The sequence below is a fragment of the Eupeodes corollae genome, chromosome X (genome assembly GCF_945859685.1).
Source record: "Eupeodes corollae chromosome X, idEupCoro1.1, whole genome shotgun sequence".
Classification (NCBI taxonomy): domain Eukaryota; kingdom Metazoa; phylum Arthropoda; class Insecta; order Diptera; family Syrphidae; genus Eupeodes; species Eupeodes corollae.
Window position 1 is genome coordinate 4,619,563 of NC_079150.1, and position 25,635 is coordinate 4,645,197.

The window sequence follows — 25,635 nt, forward strand, 5'->3', positions numbered from 1 at the left end:
TTGGTTTTTGCTGCATTTCACGCAGAAGTGTTGGAAATTGTAGCTTTTGGCATTTCTACTAAAACGAAGAACGCTACATGAATATGATACAAAAATCCATTAAAATGAAAAAGTTTGCAAGAAAAATGTGATTTTTTTCATAGGAAAAAAATTTAGAATCTTTTATGAAGAATTTTCTGGCTTGACGTATTGACGTATTCTATCGGAATCGGTTTTTTGAAAGTGTATTATTACTACCGTTAATAGCCTGCTTGCTCGTAGATTGGAGCTAATGCTAGATGTCAAATTCTATAAGACTGGTCTTTTGCGTAAACTTATTGAAAATATTTTAATCTCAAAGGAGTCAACGATATTTAATAATTGGAAAGAGAAAGAGAAAAATATTTGGTTTTTGAATTTAAGGAAATAGGTGCATTTAACTACATAATTTCTATAAAAAAAAAAAATAAAAAGAAATTAAGGTAAACAAATAGGCTTAGAAGATTCTTTAGTATGTTACACAGAAATTACACGTTGTAGAATTTCTTTTTACTTCAGTTCTTGAGAGATTCAAAGCTTTTATATTAAATTAATAGAAATAAAACGTTGCTTATGATTTTCAATTAGCCATTAATTAAACAAAAGTGTCGCCTTTACTCTTTTGGGAACATTTATATTCTTTAAACCTCAGTTCTAGAGCATTTAAAGGAAATTCACTTCAAAAAGTAGATTCCTTCAATTTTAAGATCTAAAAAGTGTTTGTAATTTATAGAAAATACATTTTGAATAAAAAAAATACTGTAGGAAAGCCTAACACTATTTATGTGCGTAAAAAAAATAAGATGGAATTAAAGACGAGTTTCAGGAATTGAAGGCAACTTAATATAAAATTGTCAATCTCTTATTCAAGAATTCTTCTTTAGAACCTGAATATTTGCTCTTTCTCAAAATTCTAAATTGTGTGATAACTTACTTTACTTGCAAATCTTTTCTTATGCAACTGTTTAAGCTGTATGGCTCAAATTAACCCCCCCTCCTGGATCGTCCATCGGTCAAAAGTTGATGAATTCGTGCTGAGCGATTGGAATAGGTCTGGATTTCCGATTCATATTTTCTTGTTCCAATGCTCAGTTAAAAGTTTTAAGCAGTAAAAAACAAGTTTTATGTTCATATGTATATAAAAAATAAATAGTTAAAAATATTATGATTATGGGTTTAAATGACCCCTAAAGGGGTTAAGATCGATTTCCCTCCCCTGCTTGTTTTTGTGTCTTCAAACTAGACGAATGAACTTGATTATAAAATTTGTCACTGGTATATTGTGTATCATCATCATCAACTGACAGGAAAAAAAGAAATGATACAAATTCGTCAGGGATAATAATTTAAACTAAAGGACCGTAAACAGTCTACAATCAATTTTGTTCCTATCTGCTTTGAGCATTTTTGTAAACTTACACTTTCATAGGGTTTTCCAATAAAGTCCTGACAACTTTCGCTATCGAAAAACGTAAGTCGCTTTAAATGATTAATGGGCTTTAATTCGTGAGGCAGCTTTGATCATGCATTGGTATAAACCAAGATCGCATAATACGCCATAATGTAGTCTCAGTGATGCTCAGTTCTTGAGAGCTGGAGAATGCCGTGCATTAAGCTTCTTATTATTCTTACGAGAAATAAATTCATTAGGTGGCGCGAAAGTCGGTTGAAAACTAGGGCCTAGTGACTAACAACTCTTAACTATTCCAGTGCGAGTAATATTGACAGGAATGGAGAGGACCTACAATTTAATGCTGAATTTGAACGTTTTATATGAGAAAGAAATTTTCATGACAAGAATTACTCTTCAAGGATTTGTATATTCCTCGCAAGAGGCAGTATCCGTGAAAAACTTTACATGGCACATTCAGGGATTGACCCCAGGGCCTTTAGCATGACAGTTCAAAGCACTAACCATCACGCCACGGGTACTACATTGTCTGTCTACTAGGGTGAGAATTAAGACCGAAGATTGTAGTTGGTTACGTTGTTGGTTCATGTACTTGATGAAAATATTGAGTTAACCGAATAAATTGACAGTGACAGTTCGATGGTTAGTGAAAGGGTGGGTTCACAAATCGAATTCAAAATTTTCAAGACCCCATAAAAAAAGCACTATACCTACAACCTCTTATATTAAAACTCTCATTAATCAAAAATTCTCCCATCCACGCCCACCAAACTCTTACTACCATCTCTAAAATACAAATTCTGTGCTCCTAGTTCATGTTTGTATAAGATCTTATACATACTCGTACCTTGTCTTGCCTATGCCACCTTCCTAGCTTTTTTTTAATACAATAAGAAAATTCTGATAAACAGAGTGCGCATTTTCTATGTTATAGGTTCTTTATTTAGATTTAGCTCTGTGAGAGACCAGAAATTGCGCACTGATGACTCCATTATATTTCCTTTTTTCCTATAGGAAGTAGCTCCTACCTATACACATATGTTAAAGCAAAAATCATACGTACTTCTCTACCCTTACTTGCTCCTTAATGATAAATAATAAAAGCAAATTGTGGCGTTTTTTTGTTTTCACTTAAAGAACCTTTATGGACAGGTTATACATTATGTTGCGATTAAAATCTCTTCGGGTACACGATTAAATTAACTTAATTTAAAATCAATTATTTTCTTTTTCACATAAAACGTTAACTTCTAAAAGGAAATTTAATGAAAGCTAAAAAGAACTAAGAAGAACCTTTCAAGAAAAATCATAGTTTTTGTATACTTATACCTACCACCTTTAATATTAATTATATAGAAACGACTGCGTGGCGTCGCGGTAGCGGTCGCGCTCTGAAACCAATGGTGATAATGAAGGTAATTTAACCATGCCATAGAGCATAGACCACCATCTCTACTTTAATAAACACAACACTGCTACTTAAGTGGCAGATACAACATTATTCTTATTCCAAAGCGTTAGTTTTTATAAAGCAAAAGAAAAAAGCATCATCTTGACTTGATTAATAGTGCAACAACGACGACGACGATGAAGGTGCTATGTCTGTGAACTGTGATATAAGGGGTGAAGGCAGCATTTGGTATAGGTAGGTGTTTTAGAGAGACATACCTACAACCCACAAAATTTATAAATTTCAACTTAAATCGGTATCGGTACGGCAGTAGAGTATTATTTTAAATTTTTTGGGCAGATGCAAAAATTATATACCCAAAACGCCTTAACAGCAAAAACGAAAAACATGGTTTACATTATTGAAATGGGTGGTAGCCGCGGTAGATGTTGCTGATGGTAGTTAGTTTAAATAGTGTCGCTCACGATTGTCAAAAATGTCATTGCCATTTTCGCCGTCGCTGTCGTCGCCTTTTCATATCTTTTCATATCGCTCCTAGCTATTTTTTTGCTGCTGTTCGCTGTTTCTAATAGCCCGCCTCAAAGCCTCGATTGTCGTTTTTCTTCTCTTAACACACTTCTTTCGCATCGTAGTCGCTGTCGCTGTCGCCGTCGCCGTCGTCTTTATCGTTGTAGTCGTCGTCTTTATCGTCGTAGTCATCGTCGTCGTCGTTGTCGTCTTTTTTAAATGAAAACTTATTTTTATTTATATGAATTGTTGAAAAAAACTTCTAACACAAAAATAATTTACAACAGTACCTATCTTTCACTATAACCCCGAATTTTGTATATTTCATCTCTTGATGATAATAATAATGTCGATGTCGGTTTTAGAATCAATTTCAGTTTCAGTTTCAGTTTCAGTTGCTTTGACGCTTAGTGATGTATTCTTGCCATTGTTGTTGTTTTGTTTTTAAATTTATAAATTAATTATACCTATAGTAGTTGGCCAACAAACAATATTCGATTGGTCGGAGTTTTATACAAATTTTCCAATAAATTCTCTCCGGGGTATCACAGCAAATAGACGTGTAGATTTTTTTTCTATATAATTCCATGTTTTCCATGAATTCCATGAATTTGTTTTATATGGTTGTATGCGCAAAAGGAATGCGACTAAACTCAATACCAGCCATTCAACAAACTAAGTAAAATAATTGTATAAATATTTGTACATAATGTACTATCTGCATTTGTATAACATTTAAAAAAAAAATTAAAAAATATTTAAACAAAATTTAAACGTCGTCGCAACCAACTAAACAAAAGACAATTCCGTGTTTTTTTTTCAAATGATAAACAAAAAAGTTAAAAAATTGGCACACGCTTTTTAGTTGTGGTTAAAAAATAAAAATAATAAAAACAATAAAACTGTTTTGTGATAGGCTTGACATTTGAGTGAAATAGAAATCTATACATTTGACATTTGTGTAAAATCTATTAAAAAGCAGCTGCCTCTCAGAAGTGCCCACAGGTCATGTATCACATCACCAATCTAAACTTTATCACAAAAAAGGAATATAAAATTTATAAGCACAAAGTTTTAACATCATTTTTTAGAGGTGAGTAAGTTGATACAAGAAACAAAATTGATCTAATTTTCTATTTACAACAACAATACAAAATACCTACCTATACCTATTATTGTGTTGCTCTCTACTCTACTAGGTCTAGGGACCAGTTTTTTAGACCTATGTATTTCCGATATAAATATGAATATGATTTCCCGAGTTCGATTCGAGTTAACCTTACTAGATATTTTACTTTGGGCTAAATAAGTTAAATATCTAAACACTCGCTTATAGGGAAAATAACCGCTATGGTCATATATACTGTTAGGCAAGATGACGATGACGATGACGATGACGTACCGTCAAAGTCGAATCGTATCAAGTCGAGTCGCGTCGCATCGCGGTGGTGGTCGTGATTATTTTAACACCAATCATCATAATTATTATCATCTTAATCGGCATCATCAATTTTGTTGTTTTGTTTATAATACATACATATTACATATATGTGCTATGTTATGTGTTTGTATAGTCTTCTTGAATGTTTAGTCAAGACCGAGAGTCGACCGGGTTATAGGTTATATGCTGATTAGTGATTGCTGATCAGAAATAGTTCTTATTTGTTTAAAACTGAACATTTAATGTTTTAATTCACAAACAAATACAGGAGGGGTCGTAATCATCTTAATTTAGCTAAATAAGCGGATAATATAAACAATGCATAATGTTAATTCACGGCATAAGACTTTATAATACTGTACATGTATATAGAGCCACACTGAATGTTTTGAAGAGTTTTCAATGTCAAAATACATTACTATGCATTTTATTGTTTAATTCAGATGAATAAGTAATTACTCGTACTTACTTGGTCTCTTCTTAAACTGTTGTGATAGTTATTGGGTGTTTGGATAGAATGGACATTGGACATCTGTCCAGGTGTAAGTTCTCCAATTTATTAAATAAATTAACGTAAACCATTTGAAATGTATTCTAAAGCAATTTTACAATTTCTGGGGTATGTAAATTATTTTTGTTTGTTAAGAATAAAGCATGGAAACTATTGTGATGAAATTTACAAAAAAAAAAAATACCTACATAGTAAATTTTTGAATCTAAATAAAGTTTTGTGAATTGTTTAATTGCACGTACAACTTTATCTTTCTGTATGGATTCTATTTAAATTGTTTTTAAGACAACAGATAAGATAAATCCTTTATTTATACTTATAACCTTTTAAAAAAAACTTGTATTTTAAAGAATATGGACATTGCAATTTTGTTGTCCACTAGAAAAGACATTCGTTGTAATAAAAAAAGAAAACAAAAAATTATAAAAAGAATACAAGGCATATATTATAATTATAATTTACAAATCTATGCAAAAATATAATACAACATCAATAATAATGTATACAATTTTTTTTTTACAAAAAAGCGAAATTCCAAATGGAAAATTTAATTTTTTTCTCATATTAGGTAACTGATGCAATACTTTGGAAAACGTTTTCAAAAATGTTCGGTCTCACAACGTTTTTTTATTTTGATAAGAAATAATGTTTAGAAGCAATGAAGTTGGTTCCTTTCAAATAAATTCTGTAACAGACAAAAGGTTTAACTAATTAGTTTACAAATAGTATAGTGATAGTTAGTGGGTAGGACTGTCACGCAAAAAGCTTTGAGTTCAATCCATGCCTGTACCACCTAATGAATTTTTTTACGAGTACAGTACCTGTGAGAGCAATTGACAAATGCTCCAAGAGTAATTATTTTCATGGAAAATAATTTCTTAAATTAGCTGTTGGGATTCGATTTAAAACTGTAGATCCCCTATTTTCCTGAATTGTTGAGAGTTGTAAGCCACTAGTCCCTAGTTCTCAACGGACTGTTGCACCACCTTATTTATTTACTTTATAATTATTGATAGAAATACCAAAGATAATTTAGCTCTATGAATAAAAATCGTAGAACAACAACAATTTGGAAATTAAGGTCTTAAGCCGATTCGCGTTAAGCGTTTTTTTCCTTCATTTTTTTTTAAATGCAAATAACAATGGTCCAAACATTTTGGTCATACATTAAAAAATCAATTTTTCTCAAAAAAAAAAACAACGGATAGATTGTTTTTTAAATTTCCTAATTTGGATTCTTTGAATAATGAAAAAAATATTCATAGTAAAACTGATATTAAGTTTAAGTTTTCTAAAGGACTAAGCGACCGATTTCAATATTTTTTCAGCACAAACTCTCATACCGTTTCAATAATATTTGGTATATATAATTTAAAAAAATAAATTAAAACAAAAATGGTTTATCGATTTTCAAATACAAATTTTAAAAAATTAAGTTTTTTGAGTGAGAAATAAAATGGCATTTAAATTTTTGAAAACAAACTTTTTTTGCAGGTACATTTTTAAATTTTAAAATACAGGAAACATTTTTAAACAGACTCTTTGGAAAGTTCGTGTGACCTAGTGGAGCATTTTATTTTAACTGTTTTAACGTCTGAACGGGCCAACTAAATCTGTGATTTAGATTCTTCGGAATTTGAAATGTTGAAAAATGTCAAAATTTTACAATAACTTCTAATGGGAAGTTAAAAAACCTGCACAATCCATTGTTCACCATATCAAGAACTTGATTTAAGAGTAGTTACTTATTAAATCAAATTATAAATATTATACTGATCAAACCATTCTACGGTAATTTGAAGATACCTTTATTTGGATAGTTTTTACTCATGATTTTACACAAGGCAATTACGAAAAACAAGACGCATTGAAATATTTGAAGTTTACTTAAAAATGGAACACATTTCTTGAAAGGTGATCTGATCACAATAGCCCACGCAACAAAGATTTAGTGAGACTTAAAACTTTTATCATTGTTTTCAATCAAAAATCTCTTACTAGAAGACATTATAGTTACACACAAAAATAATGTAAAAGCGAAGCAATTAATTCTAATTTATGTACTCACCTTTTTTCCACTTAAGATGTCTGTTCATCATCAAGCTGTTTTTAGCATTTCTAGAATTTTGAATTAATTCCTAAAGTTCAACTCAATGGATTTGAGATTCTGGTTAGAGAATTTCTGAATTTCTGATTTTTTTCTTTTTATTTTATGATTGGAATCTACGCTGGCGTTCAACTTTCTTAAGCGTGTCCAAAATCTCTATTCTACCTATTGGTTGTTTGCTTAGGCGTCATTTCATGGGTCTCTTCAACTTTGGAAACAGGAAAAATTCACACGGAGCCATATCTAGTGAATATGGGAGTTGGCGCATGACTACGGTATGGTTTTTGGCCAACAAATTACGAACAAGCAACGACGAGTGAGTAGGTGCCTTATAGTGGGGCAAAAGCCATGAATGGTTTTTTCATAAATCTCAGCGTTTTTTTTTTGGATTGCTTCACACTTACTCCTTACTCCTCCTTATTAACCGTACGACCTTGTGGTAAGATCTCTTGATGCACTATGGCATTAAATTCGAAAAAAAACAGTAAGCAAAACCTTCACATTTGATCGAACTTAACGTGCTTTTTTTGTTGGTGACGTTGGATGCTGCCAGGTGGACGATTGTGCTTCGGTTTCGATATAACCGTACACCCATGTTTCATCACCAGTTATGACCCTTTCAAGTAAAATTGAATCGTCGTTGATTCTCTTACCGAGACAATTGCTTTTCTTGAACACCCGCAAGGTCTCATGCCTGTCATTGTTTTATCGTAACTTTTATAAACAATGCTCTACTGAAATAGCCAGCTGCATTCCTCCCCTTAAACAATTCAACCGTAATACCCGTATTGCTAGGAATGCCCATCAGTTTACCCTTGAGCCCAATTTAGACGTATTGTTAAGTACAGAGATTCTTTCTTTGGCAGCACTACACGAATGTAGAATGCTTTACCAGGCTCAATGTTTCCCACTCATTACGATGTGCAGACATTCAAAACCAATGTGCATCGGTCTCTCATTTCTAATCCTATCCTCCTTTCCTAACTACTCGCACTGTGTTTAATCATTATAAGGGTATTCATAACAACTTTAGTGCGCGCATAATAAAAAAAATACAAAAAATAAACTCTACCAACAATTCTACACACTATTCGCAAACATTGATTTTTCAACTCAAATATTTTAAAAGAATATATAAATATAAAGATATTGAGTTAAAATCTTTATAATTAATATTGTTGTTGACATATGGTAATGTTTGTATAATAAAACTTAAAAAAAAAAATAAAAATATGCCTTACTTTTTTTAAAGAAATCAATTTTAAGATTATCCTAATGCGCTCGCTTCATAAATTTGACAAATAGATCAGAAAAATAGCACTGTTACCTTATTTACAAGCCAAACTAACACACACACTCATATAGCGAAATAAATTTTTGTAATATCTTATATATCCAACGTTGCCAATTGAAAAAAATCTGCATGACCAAAGCTGAAAATAAAAATGACCAATCGTACCAAAAAAGGACCAACATAATTTTTGTCCGCAACGGTTTTTAACTTCCCATAGGAAGTCATTGTAATAGATCCGATTTGTCGATTTGAAAATTTTGAAATTTCTCGCCGTTTCAAGGTTTCTAGAATCTAAATAAAAAAATTTTAGTAGAATATTTGTGCGTGTGTGCGTGCGTACATTTGTACACACGTCCGTACGTTAAGGAAGTTTTTTTCGTCGTTTTCAAATAAATCTTTTCAAAAACTAAAAAAGTATTGGCTTAAAACTAATTTCTTTTAAAAATATTGTTCCCTACATTCCGTAATTTTCTTAGAAAAATCAGTTTTTTTTATAAAAAATTAAATCTACTCACGTAAATGATATAAAATTGGTTTTAGACTAAAAAATTTCGTTAACAAAAAGAGATTTTGAAATCAAACGAATTCATCATATTCAAAATATTGTTGATAATTTTTAAATTTGTTAGAATAATGCAACTGACAACTTTTGTAACAAAACACAAAAGCCTGCAAACCATTTAAGTAAAACAAATCGGTAGACGGGATGGGAAGTTATCAGTTTGGGTCACATTCCAGCTTCTTTTTTTTAGGTTTACAATATGTTACCATTATGTCAGGAGATCGAATGGCTTAGTAAAATTTATATAAAATTATATAAAATCTGCAGGCTAAACGCTATGGTTATTTTTCTCATCTTGAAGCTCTTGGACCAGAATTATATTATTAACGGTATCAAAATTAAGTCTACCTTTCGTTTTAATCAAAGTTAATTAAAAAAATGTCCACTTCGCAGCAGCTGAGCTGTGAGGAAGTAACATCAAGTTATAAACGAACTTACCTAAATTTCGAAAGCAATATTCATTTAAACCGTTTTTATGATAACCGACCTTTTCCCAAAAATTCTGACATGTCCATTTTATCCGTAAGATTATGATCTTGAGATGTGATGATTTTGAGCTGTTGAGCCATCTGTTAGGTTGGTTAGGTTGGAGTGGCTGTCCAGATATCATTGACACACGTAGACCTCAAGGGTCCATTGTTATACCACTAATGAGGTTACTCATGGGAGAGTAATGAATTTAAACAAACCATTTTGTACTTTTAATAAAGTTAGAGAAACGTTTTGTGTCAATCGTTGCCAGTTCACTGGTATTATCGAAGAAGGGATTACCGAGAAAGTAATTCCTTCTAATGGAGAGTGCTGGACATGTACATAGAAGGTGTTGGACTGATTCCTCCTCGTCCATGCAGCTTCTACAGAAGTCATTTGTGTAGACCCCTAGCCTCAGAGCATGTCTACCTATGAGGCAGTGTCCCGTTATTACTCCAATTGTAGAGCTTATACTTTGTCTGCTTAGTGATATCAAGCCTTTTGACCGTTTTAAGTCAATACTTGGCCATATTTGCTTGGTTGCCAGGCAGGTGGTACTTTGTGATCATCTAGTATTTGTTGTTTCTAAAGCATATTGCTTGAGAAGATATTTGCATGTAGCAAGTGGTGTTCCTATGTTATGTTTTTGTCTAACATAAGGCAGAAGTGAGCCATCTGTCAATAAATTATAAAATGAATGCATTCAGAGTGTGCATTCAATAATCGTGCATTTGTTATGGGGTGCATTCCATTAAATACATTTATGTACTGTTTACAAATGAAAAGTACTTTAGGCTTGCATTTTATTTTTGAGAACAGAGTCGAGTTTTTTGTTTTAATTTCCTAAAAAAAACGGAACAAATGGAATAAGATATGACCAAATTTGTTCGTAAACGACCAAACTGGCAACCGTGGATACTACATTACTACCGTGTTTTTGGTGTCCAGTCCTTAAACAAGAATTCAAAAAATGCTTTACTCTTTTATATTGATATTTGAATTTTTCCTTTAAGTTACCAAATTGGTTCACTATAGCAATATGTTAAGCTGCATTTTCTTTATAAAATAGTTGTATTAACAACTTGATCCTTAATTCCACCAGATTCCTTTTAGAATCAACTTTGTAAATTATCTAGCAGTATGTATGTGAGGATTGTTGTTCATTGTAAATATGAAATTCTATTGAAATATGACTACAATTGCGTTTAACTCAAACGCCGACTTTAAAAAAATAAATAAGGTTTCCAATAATTTTGTCCTATGATACTAATACACATCCATATATCCATACTAATATTATAAATGCGAAAGTAACTCTGTCTGTTTGTTACTCAAGCACTCCTAAACTACTAAACCAATTTGCATGAAATTTGGAATGCAGATATTTTGATACCCGAGAAAGGACATAGGCTACTATTTACCTAGGGAAAATGATGCATTCCCATGGGAAAATTCAGGTGGGCCTATCGCTTTTACGCCTAAACTACTTAACAGATTTAAATTAAATTTGGTAAGCAGATAATTTGAGACTTAAGAAAGGACATGAGTTATTTTTTACCTCGGGAAAACAACGCGTTTCCATGGGAAAAACTACTTTTTGGGAAATCCGATCGCTTTCACTCCTAAATTACCAAAGATTTGAATAATATTTATATAAAATTGGATAACGGGAAAACAACCAACGCGTTCCCAACCCTTATGAAATAAGTTGTCGAACATGTTAAACTTATCATACAATACACGTATATTAACGCGGACTCGCGCGGCACGTGCCTAAATCCGTCAACGTTAGACGCAAACGGTGGCTCCCACCAAGTTCCACAAATAATAATTTTAAACCTAAACTTTGCTATGCTCAACCTTTTATCGCCAAACACTAGCTATGTAGGTACAACTAATAATTCACTGGGTCTGTCTGATACTGATAATTCTGTTTCGGCTCAGGCGTGGGGCGAGTGCGTGAATACCCCATAGTTTTTCATAATTCTTTAGAATTATCAGGGGTGCCTTCACATAAGTTGAGATTTAGGGGCCGGTTATAGCTATCAGTAAAATCCATCAGTAAGATTTTAGTTTTTAGTTTTTGAACATGTTTCAGAATTAATGCAATAAGATGAATCCTATATTCAAGTATTTTTTTCAAAAAGAAACAAGTCAATTAAAGTTGTATTTAATTTATAAATCTATTTTATTTTTTTAAATGATAAAATTTCATTTTACTGAACAGCTGAGCCAAAAGCCAAAAAAAAACTGTTTACTGTTTATGTTCCAATTTTTTACTGTTTTGATCACATCATTAAACATTTTATTAATGAAAGCAACAGTAAACAAATTACGTGAGGCGCGAAGCTCGCCGTGAAAAGAAAACAACATTAAATGACGTAAATTTACTGATTGCTATAAACGCTCATCAGTAAAACATTTTAGAATAGCCGTGTTTTAAATTTTACTGATGGATTTTACTGACAGCTATAACCGGCCCCTTAAGGTTGAGGACGCACCAAAGTGATGTACACGACTACAGATTACTCACCTAGGACGAAATATTATAAAAGCTCTATAATCATGACTGGAATAGCAAAAGTAAAAAATGTTTTAATTTCCCGCATTCCAACAATTCCGACCGATTGCCGTTTCAGTTTAAAAGAGTGCAGAAAGCAGCATTTGCAATAACAATAAATAAAGCTCAGTGGCAAACGCTGAAAGTTGCTGGTGTAAATTTGGAGAAAAAAAAACTGTTTTCACATGGACAATTTTCAAACTTTCAAACCCACAAAATCTTTTCGTTCTGGCCAAGGAATAAAAAAAGTAACCTATCTTCTTCTTAAAATTTATTAACCTAACCTAACTTAACCTATCACAACCACAATTATCATCATCTCGTCACAATTGAAAAATACGTACAAAAAAGTATAGCTCATTTTTTGACCAAATTTCTTTACTTGCGACACACAAGTTTTGCGTTCGTACAAAATTTCTTACTCGAGATTTTATCAAACATGTCATTAGTAGAGAAGTTGGAAAAAGTGGGTCCCCCATTCCGTATGTCTGTTTGTCTGTCTGCCCTTGTCCCTACAGGCCAAAGCATTGGGTCTATTGACTTCAATTTGGAAATTAAGGTTTTAAGCCGATTCTTATTTTTTACGAATTTGAAATTTAAAACGTATATTAATAACCTCTATAAGTAATTCCATACTATAAATATTAAAAACGGAAAAATTGTATAAACACCAAATTGTTAAAAAAGCCCTCTAATTTCAAATAAAAATATTGAAAAACAAAGGTTTTTTGTCAAATTAAATGGCAGTTAAATTTTTTAAAACAATTTTACTTACAAGTACGGTTTTAAATTTTAAAATACGGAAATATTTTTAAACAGACTTCTTGGTGACTCAGTCGTGCAAGCTTGTGTGACTCAGTCGTGCATTTTTAAGTGCATGTTAAGAGTTGGCATACAATTAATTTTCAAATTAAATATCCTTTTAAAATTAAAAAAATATTGGCTTACAACTAATTTCATCTTATGAAAACTATAGTTTTAGACATTCAGTAAGATTTTGGATAACTGAAATGATAGTTTTCTTACAAGAAACTACATCTGCGAAATTTTCTTCGGTTCGAACTCTACGTAAGTGTTTTGGTGGTTTTACCATCAACAATGTAAATTTGGTGTTGGAATTGGCCTAAACTTGGACTTAATTCCAGATCTGAAACTACTTCAATTAGCATTTTTAAAGTCCAGAAAGTATAGCTCTCTGATTTTCACTGTTTAGTTCGTTGTACAAAAAATAAAAAAAAATGAATATGATCGGAACTTTATTCATTTTTAGTTTCGGACTGAGTGCAAATTGAAGGTACATTTTTTAAAAATAGATCAAGGACGGAAGGTGATTCTCTCGACCCAGACGGAAAATAAGTTGGAATAAACGGAAACAATGTGAAAATGAATTCTCAACTAATCGGATCCTAGTAACGGGAAAAAGGGAATGTTAAATTGACTTTCTCACTAAAATTGCTACACCTCCACGTATTTGATCAATACGGTCTACGCGATGGCATGTATAATTAAGGATCAACGAAAAGGACAATTAATTAATAAAAATCATATTTGACGTAGTAATTGCAGCTTAAGTCATTCCTGAATCTCAAGGTTATCAGATCACAAAGATTTAAATAGTTAAAAGATGGCACAGCAAAAACAGATTTTAATAAATTTCAATTTAGCCACCAAACTCTCGGAAAAGGTTAAAAATAAATTCCAAACTGAAAAAACTCCAACAGAATTTGATAATTTTTGTGCTAGATTCTTTAAACGAATAATATACTCGTATCTCGCTTAATATGCGTCCTACAAGGTCAAAAGACGGTTCCCAAAGTGCAATTTTTGAACTCCAATATTTCTCTATCTAGACCACCTAGATGGCTGAAATTTCAGGATTGTGATCTAGGAATCATTCTCTTTCCATTGCTATGCCTATCCCTGAATAAGACCAATTTTACAACAAGGTTTGGACAAAATCCAAGTTCAAACTTAAAATGCGAATTTCTCGCTTAATATGCGTCCTACAGGGTCAAAAGACGGCTCCCAAAGGCCAATTTTTGAACTCCAATATATCTCTATCTAGGCCACCCAGATGGCTGAAATTTCAGGATTGTGATCTAGGAATCATTCCCTTTGAATAAGACCAATTTGACAACAAGGTTTGGGCAAAAATCCGAGTTCAAAAGTCGGCTCGTGGGGATAAGCGCATAGAAGTTTTAGTATATCTTGACACAGTGTGAGAATAATAATAACTTTCAATAAATGCTACTGGTTTTTGACTAAAGATCTCGTTAAAAAATAGATTTTGAAATCAAACTATTTTATTATATGCAAAATATTGTAGGTACTGTTTAGTTATTTTTTTTTAGAAAAATTCATCTTACAATTTTTTTAACAAAACGCGAAAACCTACAAAATAATGAAAGGCTGATAAAAAATAGTTCTCGACTCAAGTATGAAGAGAACAAAGAAGGATATTGACTTTAAATTATCTCACACAAAATATTGTTTTTAGTGTTGGTCACATCCTACCCTATTTTTATTATTATTTTTAAAAATGTAAATATAATTATGATAAAAAATACTTTATCTCAACCGCCAATAGTTATTTGTGAGAGAACCGTTTTCTGTAATCATACATTTAATAATACTCATTATTCTAACTTGGCTCGTTTTTAATATAAAAATACATATGCAAGCATTAACCATTTTTGAGCATAAAAAAAATGTCACCTAATCAAAAATTTTATTTTCATTTCAGGCTTCTTCATCACTAAATTCTCTTGCTGACTCAATTTGCAGAATTACATAACAAAAATATCAATACAAAATATTCAAAAAAAATCAGAATTACAGTAGAATACAGTGGAATACAGTAAATGACGCTTATTAGAAATACACGTTTATAAGAAACTTGGACAAAGGGACTGCATGCGAGCCCAATTATACAAATACATAAACATAATGTCGAGAATGATCTTTTGATTTACAAAGTATATTTGAAGTTCTTCTATTTATTTTTGGAAAGATTAACACTCTTATTTTCAAATAAGACTATTATAAGTAATAATATAAAAATTTGAGTTCAGAAATATTTTCTGATAATATAAGACCAATATAAATTGATATTGAAATTTAATTTTATAAACATCCTACATCAAAGGAATTTCTTAAATGTCATCGATCAATTTGAATTGTGAAAAACAAACTTCGTGGAATTTTACTGGACCCTAGAATTTGTTCCTACCGTCAAAATAAAGAACTGTTTAAAAAAAAGTTTTCCACTTTACAGCTTTATCAGACTTTTTTCGAAGTTAAGCTATTTTGTATTTGTTTTTTTTTTTTTTTTTTTTTTGAAAAAGAAATTTGTCTTGTTTTTTTTGTTTTGAAAATGAGTTTTTTCCAAAACAAATGTATTAAAAAAGTATTTTGAAGTTTCTAATAAGCGTCATTTATTGTACGTGTATTTGCATAGCAAACAGATATTTAAAAAAAAGTGCAATAATGTGCCTATGTTGAAATGTTTTAATTTTTGTTTTTGCTAATAAAGTGAACAAATCGTAATTTTAAAATTGTTGTTTATAAGAACCATTAGATAAGCAACAACGAAAAAAATTGCTAAGTAGAAATTTTATAATTAGAAAAGTGAATTTCATACGAGATAAAGTTCTAAAAATGCCACTTTTTGGCAAAAAGGACTCGGGTAAAAAAAGTAAAAAAGAAACTAAAGATCTCAACAAACAAATCTCAATTGAAGATAAATACAATCTTCAAGGATTACTTGGAACGTAAGTAGAAATGTATTTATGAAATGTTTTTTTTTTTTCTTAAATAATACAAACAAATAAATAAGTCAAAGTTGAAACTTAAAATATTTCCTAACAATAAATCGTATGATGATTTTAAAAATTACAAATCTTTCATTTATAGATACAATTTAAATATTTGAGTACCTTATTCGACTATATATGAAGTTTTGAGAAAACCTTGAATTTGATACTTTCATAGTTTTGAAAAATACGTTTTGGACTTAATTCTTAGTGCTGATTTCGAATCCAAATTTTAATTTTAACTTTTTGATTAAGTTTAAAATTTACCCGTTTTCATAATCATTTTGACATTTTTTAACATATTTCAAAAATTTGATAAAATACAGTTGCTACAAGAACAAAACTTAATTTCAAACTGTTTTATCTTGTAGTGTTAAAAAACCGTTTTAGCATAAATGGCTTAGCGTTTCTTTCAGATGTTTGTAAGACGGACAACTTTTAAAATTTTTGTCGAATATTATATGAAATAATATAAACTGAATATTGAAAAAAAGTATTATAGATTCGGAAAACCATCATATTGTGTGAAAAAGCTACTTGAAAAATGTTGATAGCTTCAAGATGCCTTATATACAGTGGTGGACAAGAATTTAGCACACTTGTTCAAGAAAATAAAAACCATTTAATTTTCAATTTGTTTTCTTATTATAAAATAAGTTATATTTTATTTACATTACATATACGTAGTACTATATTTTCATGGTACTTCATCAAATATGTTTGACATCCGTAAGAAGAAAAAAGTATGAAAATTAGAAACAACAAAATTTAACCTGAACACGAATTTTACCTGAACACTACCCTTTATTTTGTAGTAAAGAAGCCATTCTTCTTGGCATTTTGAATCTCCTGTCACAATTGTGTTAAATGGGTTGTTTTTTTTTTTGCTCAATGTAATGTCTAAATGGTGTACCTTGAATTATATTCCCTGTTTTTTGGACGCCATTTTTTCCCATCCAATCTGAACACGTTTTTTCAAAAACTAATTGGTTTGTCTAGGTGAGCTTTGGCAAACTGTAAACTAGATTTCAGAATTTTTTTGATACAAGTGGTTTTCTCTGAGCAACGCACCCACGTAGATTGTTTTCATTTAATCGGCGTCTTATGGTCCTTGAGGAAACATTTACTCCATAGTTCGTTGAAAGCTCGCTTCGAATGGCACTGGAGGTTTTAAACGGATCCTTGGTCGATAACCTATAAATAAGTCTATCTTCATTTGTAGTTTTATTCCTGGCCCGGGGGTTTTGTTTAACATTTTCAATCACTCCAAACTTTTTGAAATGACGAAGGGCATTATAAACCAGCTTCCTGGAGCATTCTACCAACTTAGAAATGTCTGTTATCGTCCGTCCATTTGACTTGATTTCCATAATCAGACTTCTTTTTTCTTTTGGTCACCATTTTCATTTGCCATGATTAACTATTTTTTTTAAATATAGATCATTAAAGGAATATTTAATTACCTGAAAAATTTTTATTTTCTTTTAAAAAAAAAAACACAAAAATTAAAAATACACTCTTTGATTGCAAAACGGGCTGAATTTAAGTCCAGCTAAAAACAAAGCAAATCACAAACAATCTTAATTTTTCGCAAAACGGTATTTTACTTTTCAATTATTTACAAATTTTTATTATCACATAAGGTAGTCATAGTGACAACATACAAATGAACCGTTACTTGCAAGTAGTAAGGAATTGAAAGTAGAAAAATACTTCTACTCTTTTCAATGTGCTAAATTATTGTCCACTACTGTATGTGTTTTTTCGAATTTTAAAAAGTTGTGTCTCAAAAACCTGCCGTGATACATTTGAAGTCGGATTTGAATTAAGTCTATCAAACCCAATTAAAAAAGAGCAAGTATATTGCCAGGAAGAAAATCTTGTCGACCAGTATACTAAGAAGTTTTTAACCATTTTTAATCCTTCTTAAAAATTATGTTTGTGCATGTAATCATTCAATATTAGAATTTTAGCAAAAGAATAAAGAAACGGCTACAGTTTGTGACAGACGTCAAAGTTTTTAATGATAAAGTTAATTAACTCTTTTTTGTTGCCATGTATGACAATCCACCTCGACAATCTTATTGTTCACTTATCTTTTTGTAAGAAGGATAATTTAAAATATAAAATAAAGCTCTTTCCCGCTACGACTCTATACTTTTTTCAAAACCTTTCTTAACCTTCAGGGATACAATTTTTGTTCGTTCTAAAAACTCCATTAAGAAATGTTCACTCTATTATTTATTGCATATATTTAACAAAGTTATTTTTGTTTTTTTATTACTCAGTGGTGCCTTTTCAGAAGTTCGCTTAGCCGAGAGTAAAGACAATCCTGGCCAACATTTTGCTGTTAAGATTATTGATAAAAAAGCATTAAAAGGAAAAGAGGATTCACTTGAAAATGAAATTAAAGTTCTTCGAAGGTAAGTTTATTTAGCAAGGGTTATTTTTAATAAAAATAATGTTATTAGAGTTTTAATTAAAAAAAAAAAGAAACACAAATTTTAATCCTTAAGACAATATAAATTATTTTCTTTTTAGACATAAACGTTCTTTTTCCTGTGTTTTTTGTGTGTAAATTAAAAACAGATAACTTTTTAGTATAACAGTAAAAACAAGAAGTTATATTCCTACGCTTAAAAAATTCCTCCAATCTAGACTTATGTTTGCTTTGCATTTCCTTTTTTATTTATACAGATGTTATTTTAAAGCTTAGTTTTAATTGCTTAATTTTCTAATACTTCAAACTTTTAAACACTTAAATAAGACTTAAAGTGAATGCCTATTTTACTATGGAGCGTTGGCCAAGAGTGTACACTATAAACACTCGAAGTTTGGTAACAAATGAAAGGTTACGTTTAATTTGTAATATTACAAGTAACATTTTAAAAATTGGTTATAGGTAAGCTGAGATATTTGAACACTTAAATAAATAAATTCGCAACATCTCGCAGTAAACCTGGGCATAGATACTAACGAATCTCAACTATTCCTGTGTGCAAGTTATGTCAACGATATAGGCACCTACAGTTTATAAGCCGAATCTGAAGTAATTTGAGAATTCACTTTTCATGACAAGAATTACTATTAGAAAATTGTCAATTCCTCGTAAGAAGAAGGACCCGAGAAAAAAACTTTAGGTGGTACAAGCTGAGTTGCCCAAAACCACTGGCGTGACAGTCCTACGCATTTTTTTTTTATGTTTATTAATTCATTCTTAAAACTATCTTAAGGCTAGATACAAATCGATAAAACTAGCCTAATCAACCATAACTTGCAACTAACTTACTAGCCCCATACAGACACTCTAAGTAAATCTATAATACTTAATTCCAATACCTTTCGGCCCTAACATCTATTTAAAGTCCTACGCAACTTATAGGCGGGGTTGAGAAGATTCTGAACGATTTTGTGTAGGTCCTTATGGCCGGAGCAGAAAAGGTCAATTCCTAGTTCCAGATTCGTACCAAAATCACACTCATCCAGAGCGATCACTGAAGCTGCTATGATGGGCTGCAATTTCTCCATGACTATCTCTTTGGTTTCTTCCATTGAGGACTCGCCTGGCTTGTCCATAGCACTGAGGATCTTCTTGATGTTGGCATCGCTGTCCATCAAGGAGCGCTAACGCGCTGAACTATGAGCAAGTTTTCCTCGTCTTTAGGGTCGTCACGCCAGTAGCCATAGTCAATTCCGGTTCCTCGCTTAACAAATAGCGTTTGAAACTTTGGAGGATCATAAAAGAACCGCCAGTGCAGCAAATAGTCAACGGGACTTTTATTCTCGACGTTGGCAAATTTTCCCACAATTTTTTCTTTTGCCACGCAGCTCCTCCAAAGTTTCCTTTTTTTCTCTTTCATATTCTGTAAATAAAAATCAAAAAGCAATAATTTTGTAAGGAAATTGTTTAAATAATATTACTTACTACGAGCAAATTTATTTCAAAATGTCAGCTTTTTTGTTTACAATAATTTAAGCGCTGTTTAGAAAGGTTTGTTTCTTTAGTTCAACTTTGAATTTCTACTAGTTTTCGAGAGGTTTTACCAAAAATGTATGGGAAAACTTGAGTTTTCGATATGGGTTTTCAACACCGATAATTTCGCGAAACCGAGTTTTGGACTTGGTGTGAAAAGCCTATAAAGGTCTAAAATTTTGTGTACATTTGTACCTTAAAGAAGAATAATTGAACTTATATTTAAAAGCTTACAAAAATACATTTAATTATTTTGTAACCTTTTGTATTAACAAGATGACAAAAAAAACAATGCTCTTTTTACTGCTCTTAATTTCAAATTCAAATATCTGAGTTTTCCTATTACCGTTTTTGAAAATTTTGCCACTTATATTATTTATTCCATTTGATACCAAGTTTGTTTGCGTACACTCTTGGCCAGATAACCATTCCGCAGTGAAATGTTAAAAAACTTTTAAAACAATGTTTCTCTCCCTGAATTTTATGAAATTATTTTTTAAAACATTGTATATGCGCATAAAGGATCAAAGCATAGAAGTTTGTGTTTTGTTCATACAAATTGGAGTTAGTTTCATTCTTTAAAATTTCAGGAAAAATTTATGAAAAATCTTCAAATTTGGTAAAAATGCCACAGAAAAGAAAACATTATTTTCTTTAACCATCTATGTTGCTGTTTTCTGACTATTCCAGAGTTGTGTTAAAGCAACTAAAAAACTTCCCTTAAAAGAATTAAATTTTAAGACCGAAATTTTCCACTAGCTCCCCAATTTTGTTTTTTCTTTTTAATTTAAGCTCGTCTTTCTATCAAGGCCTTGACTCTGAAGATAGGACGACTGTTTAAATAGATAATATATTCTTTCTTATTCTATTTTTACTAAAACTCATTGGTTGACGTTGAATGTATGTAGAACAATAGAAATTATGTTATTTATTTCTACAGGATGTGTCTTGAATATAAAAATTGGAGATGACCCTTTGTAAGTGTATATGCAGAACTTCCTTGGGTTTTATTGAAAACTAAATTGTTTTACAGCCAAGTTTCATTTTGATAACAGGTTAATGATTGTTACAATTTTTGTTTAAAGCTTAAAAAACGGTTTTTTCTCTAAGGTATAATACAATATATAATACCAAGTTTGGTAGATTTAAGGTAATTAATTTTATCTGATTTCATTATAAATTTTATTAATTCTATTTCGCGCGTAAAGTATTAACTCTCTATATTTTATATCCAACTTTATATATTTGAAGTACCTAAAAAGAAAAAGCTTATTAATGTATTTTCTCAAACCCAGGAAATAAGTAAAATACAATAAGTTCTTAACATCCTTAGATGAAATGTCAACGCTTAAAAAATATACTTCAGGTTGAATGTATGTTCTATCAAATGAAGTTAATCTTAAGGAATATATTGAAGGCAGGTGCAGGTTACAAAAAAGATATTTTTACAACAATGCTAAGCTTTAGTTTTTTTTAAGAAAGTCATAAGTATAGTTTTGCTTTAATTTTATATATTTAATTATTATTGTTTCAAAAAAAATTAATACTTAACAAATGACAAAAACAACACAAAAAAATACAAAAAAAAAGAAGAATCTAAACTTTTTTATTTTTTTTTTCAACTACTTTTCTTTGTTTTCTTTGTTTTCTCTATTTCTCTATATTTTTTGTAGGTTCAGCTCCAATCAAAATGATCCGGATGGACCTAGTGGACCGCGGTGAGTTTGTACATTTAAACATCAAGACTTCTCTATCAAGATGAATTCGAAAATAAATTCATACAGTTGGTGATCAATATTGCTGAAGTAAAATTTTACAGAAAATAAGAAAGATATTTTTTAATATTAACATCCGTTAGGTTTGAAAATTCATCTGGAAAATTTTCGTTAGCTTCAAAATCGATTTTTAGTGATTATAAATCTTTAAAATTTATATGTAGATTCCTATATATGTAGGTGGTCAAAAATTAAGAGAAATTCAAAGTTATGAAACTGAAAACAGATTCCTTCCACTCAACATATTTATAAGTCAAAACATTGATTGAAAATAATAAGAAGATAAGCGAATTAATTGCAACCACATAGGTTAAAACATGAAGATTATGTCTTTACAAATAGTTCAATTCTTATTAGATATCACGTGTCTTACCAGAAATTATTGAATGGGTTTCTTCACGTTTATTAGAACTTATTGTTATAAATAAAATTAGGTGGCGCAACAGTCCATTGAGAACTAGGGCTCAGCGACTTACGACTCCGCCGAATCCAAACGGCTAATTTGAGAAAGCACTTTTCATTTTTCATGGAGAATTTGTCAATTCCTCGCAAGAGGCAGTGCCCGTGAAAAAGAACTTTAGATGACACAGGCATTGATCGAACCCAAGACCCTTAGCATGACAATCCAACGCACTAACCATTCCTGATAAACGACAAAATTTGATTTTATACATCATACTGCTGGTAGTTCAAATAAGACTAAATTGAAATCTAATTCACTCTTAATAGAGACATTTTAATTTTGAGAAAGACATTTAACACTAAATTGAAAAAGAGGCTGGGATGTGACCCACACTGATAACTTCCCATCTCATCTGTCGATTTGTCTTGCTTAAACGTTTGTAGGTTTTCGTGTCTTGTTAAAAAAGCTGTCAGTGGAATTATTCTTAAAAAAATTTAAATTACAAACAATACATTCCATATAACGAAATATGTAGTTTGAAAACTGATTTTCACCCATTTCTTATAAAAACAAACACAAATTGGATGAATGAAATTAATGTAAAGTCAACATATTCTATTGTTCACTAGATATCGAGAACGAAACATCAATTTTTACCAAATTTGAGATGACATTTGAAAAAATATCTGAGTCTAAACTAAATGTTTAACAAGTTTTAGTATTGTTTTTTTTTAATTTTTTTTTTGTAGGAAAACTGTCAATTCGATTTTTCTCAAAATTCAAAATTTCAAAATTAACAATTCGACTACAATAACTTCCAATAGGAAGTTAAAAATATGTCATATTTATAGAGACATTATAAATAAGCAAGATTAACAAATTTTGCTTGATTCAGATTTTTATTGATTTCATCACTTACCATACTTGTGCTGAAACAATTATATTTAATCGATTGAGCAGTTTGGAATATTGAAAGCAAGGCAAGTTTCTAGTACCGCATTGGACAAAAAATGTCCTTCAAATAAATGCTGCTTTATGGAAAAGTGACTGGAAAGTTAGCCAAGAAAAATCTCCCTAAGTCTACTTACGTAAATGACAGCTGATCATAATTATTCATGCAACTGTTAGCTGAACTTTCAACTCTGTGACTTATTTATTTTCTACACAATTCCATTTAATGGAACAAATTCGAAAAGGAATAAGTAATATTTCTTGCTTGCTGAGATGTGTTTTTTTTGACAATTATCTTTTTGGAACTTTTTGCACAATCAAGAGTAGGTTAGAATGTTAGAAGAGGTTAATGAAGTAAAATTATCAAATAGTTGCCTTGGTCAAAATGTACGTTAGAAAAATGAAGTTTACTGCAAATAAAGTCTCATACGCTGCCTAAACCTGTCCATTGTGCTTCAAAATATTGAACAAATTTGGTGTCTTTTCCACAGGGGCAATTACATATATTATAAATTTTAGTTATTCTGTCGAACTTCCATAACTCGAACTTCCTTAAGTCCAAATTTTCTATAACTCAAAATTTTATTGAGAACTTTGATATTTCAACCTCTTTTTCATGAATTTTTCCCTCCATAATTCGAACTTCTGTAAGTCGAATTTCTCTATAAATAGAATTTTTTAGATTCTGTTTGATGCCAAGCTCGAACCTTTTCTCCTATTAATACTTGATTCTACTGTGATTAATTTCTGTAGTTTTGTTTGAAGAAGAGGGATGGCTATTCAAAGTTTGTATGTTTTTCATTTGAACGGGATAACTAATTTTGTTGCGCAAAAGTTCCTAGTTTTGTTTATTTTTTTTAGTTGGAAAAGCAGCAATTCACGAATTTAAAATGTCAGCAAGAAAATTAAAGCATCTTATTTTTAAACAAAAGCTGAAAGTCATAAATGAATTTGAGAGCGGTGTCAAAAAGAAAATCGTAGCCATAAAATATGAGTTATGGCAAAGTTCATTTTCCACCATATTGAAGAACAGAGAAAAACAAAACAAAATACTTTTGTCTTATTTCTTTAAATCGAAGTTTCTATGACTCGAATTTTTTTCTTTCATTTTGAGAGTTCGACTTATGGAAGTTCCACTGTACCTATCTGTTGGAAATATTTCTAGTAATGCTAGATCTGTTTAGGCTTTCATATTTTATTTGTATTTAAATGAAATTAAGTTATTAATAAATTCGTACAAAAAAAAACAATTCTATAAAGAAAATTTTCTTATGAGGGTTTTACAGCAACCAAAATGAAAACGGTGAAAGGTCAGGTCTGACCTAATTTATAAATTATGAAAAACACCTACTTTGAACCTTTTTTTTTAGCATGTCCACAAATCATTTTTGGTTTGAATATTTTGGCATTTTATAAAAACTTAATGACAAATTAAATTAAAAAAAAAACTTAATGACAAATATTTTGTAGTTCATAAATTATTAAATATTATGAGTTTAAAAAAAATGACACCTTTATTTGTCTGTTTAGGACCCTGTGGTAATCTATACCACGCCAAATGCGTTGGCTCAATAAATGCATTAATTGAAAAAGAAAAATTGTCAATTCGAAACTTGCTTACTGGTACTGCTCTCTGTATCCCTTACTAGCTTTTGAAATACCTTCTTTTAAGCCTGACATTTTAAAACTTTCTAAAGATTTTGAAGAGCTGCTTAAGTCATTCAACACTGCAGTTTGCAAATTGAACGCGTGTTCCGTAACCAAATCATGGTTGATACACTGCAGTTTCCAAATTGAACGCGTGTTCCGTAACCAACATCATGGTTGATAGTTTCACTTCGACTTTTGATTCAGCATAGCCCAAAATTTTCTACTACTTTCTTTTCTGTAGATGAAAATATTCTCGAACAATCAGGTTGTAGTGTTAATTTGTGAAAACAAAAATTGTAGGACTATTTTTTACGAACTAGGTATTTAAACATGTATTTATTAACTTATTGTGATGAAAAGTGATTAGTATTATTTTTTTTTAACTTTAATAATTATAAAAAAAATATAAATTCGTTTATGGCCAAATTTAATTGTCCAGGAACTTAAACTTAAATTGAAGATGACTTGTTCGGATAATGCAAATGTAAGAGTAACAGAACATTATTTTGCATATGACAGTTTCATACATCTACCTTCTATGACTTGTATGTAAGGCAAAACGTGTAAACGTAAAGAGAAGGTGTTTTCAAAAATTTAATTCAAATAGCCGTCACACGAAAACTGTTATGATTCGGGAAGAACAAGTTAACAAATTCTGAAAGGTCCATGACCTGGCATATTACCAAATTCAGTTTGAATTGAAACTAGATCTTATTCAGAACTAATCATAGAGATTATATTATCAAACCCTGTTTAAAGACGTGGAAATGAAGAAATA

The 25,635-nt window shown here is 30.7% G+C and overlaps 1 protein-coding gene across 15 annotated transcripts in view; it reads left to right on the forward strand.

Moving 5' to 3' along the window:
• Positions 1-2,644: 2,644 nt before the first annotated feature.
• The window catches only part of LOC129953399 (calcium/calmodulin-dependent protein kinase type 1), a 30,772-nt gene continuing 7,781 nt past the window's right edge, over positions 2,645-25,635 (forward strand). The window contains exons 1-5 of one of the 15 annotated variants that reach the window (XM_056066589.1): positions 2,645-2,844; positions 15,037-15,130; positions 15,862-16,063; positions 18,394-18,528; positions 21,752-21,796. In XM_056066589.1, the coding sequence (XP_055922564.1) occupies positions 15,951-16,063; positions 18,394-18,528; positions 21,752-21,796 (293 nt within the window). In that variant the 5' untranslated portion in view covers positions 2,645-2,844; positions 15,037-15,130; positions 15,862-15,950. The other 14 variants (XM_056066584.1, XM_056066577.1, XM_056066579.1 and 11 more) reach the window with 14 other exon arrangements.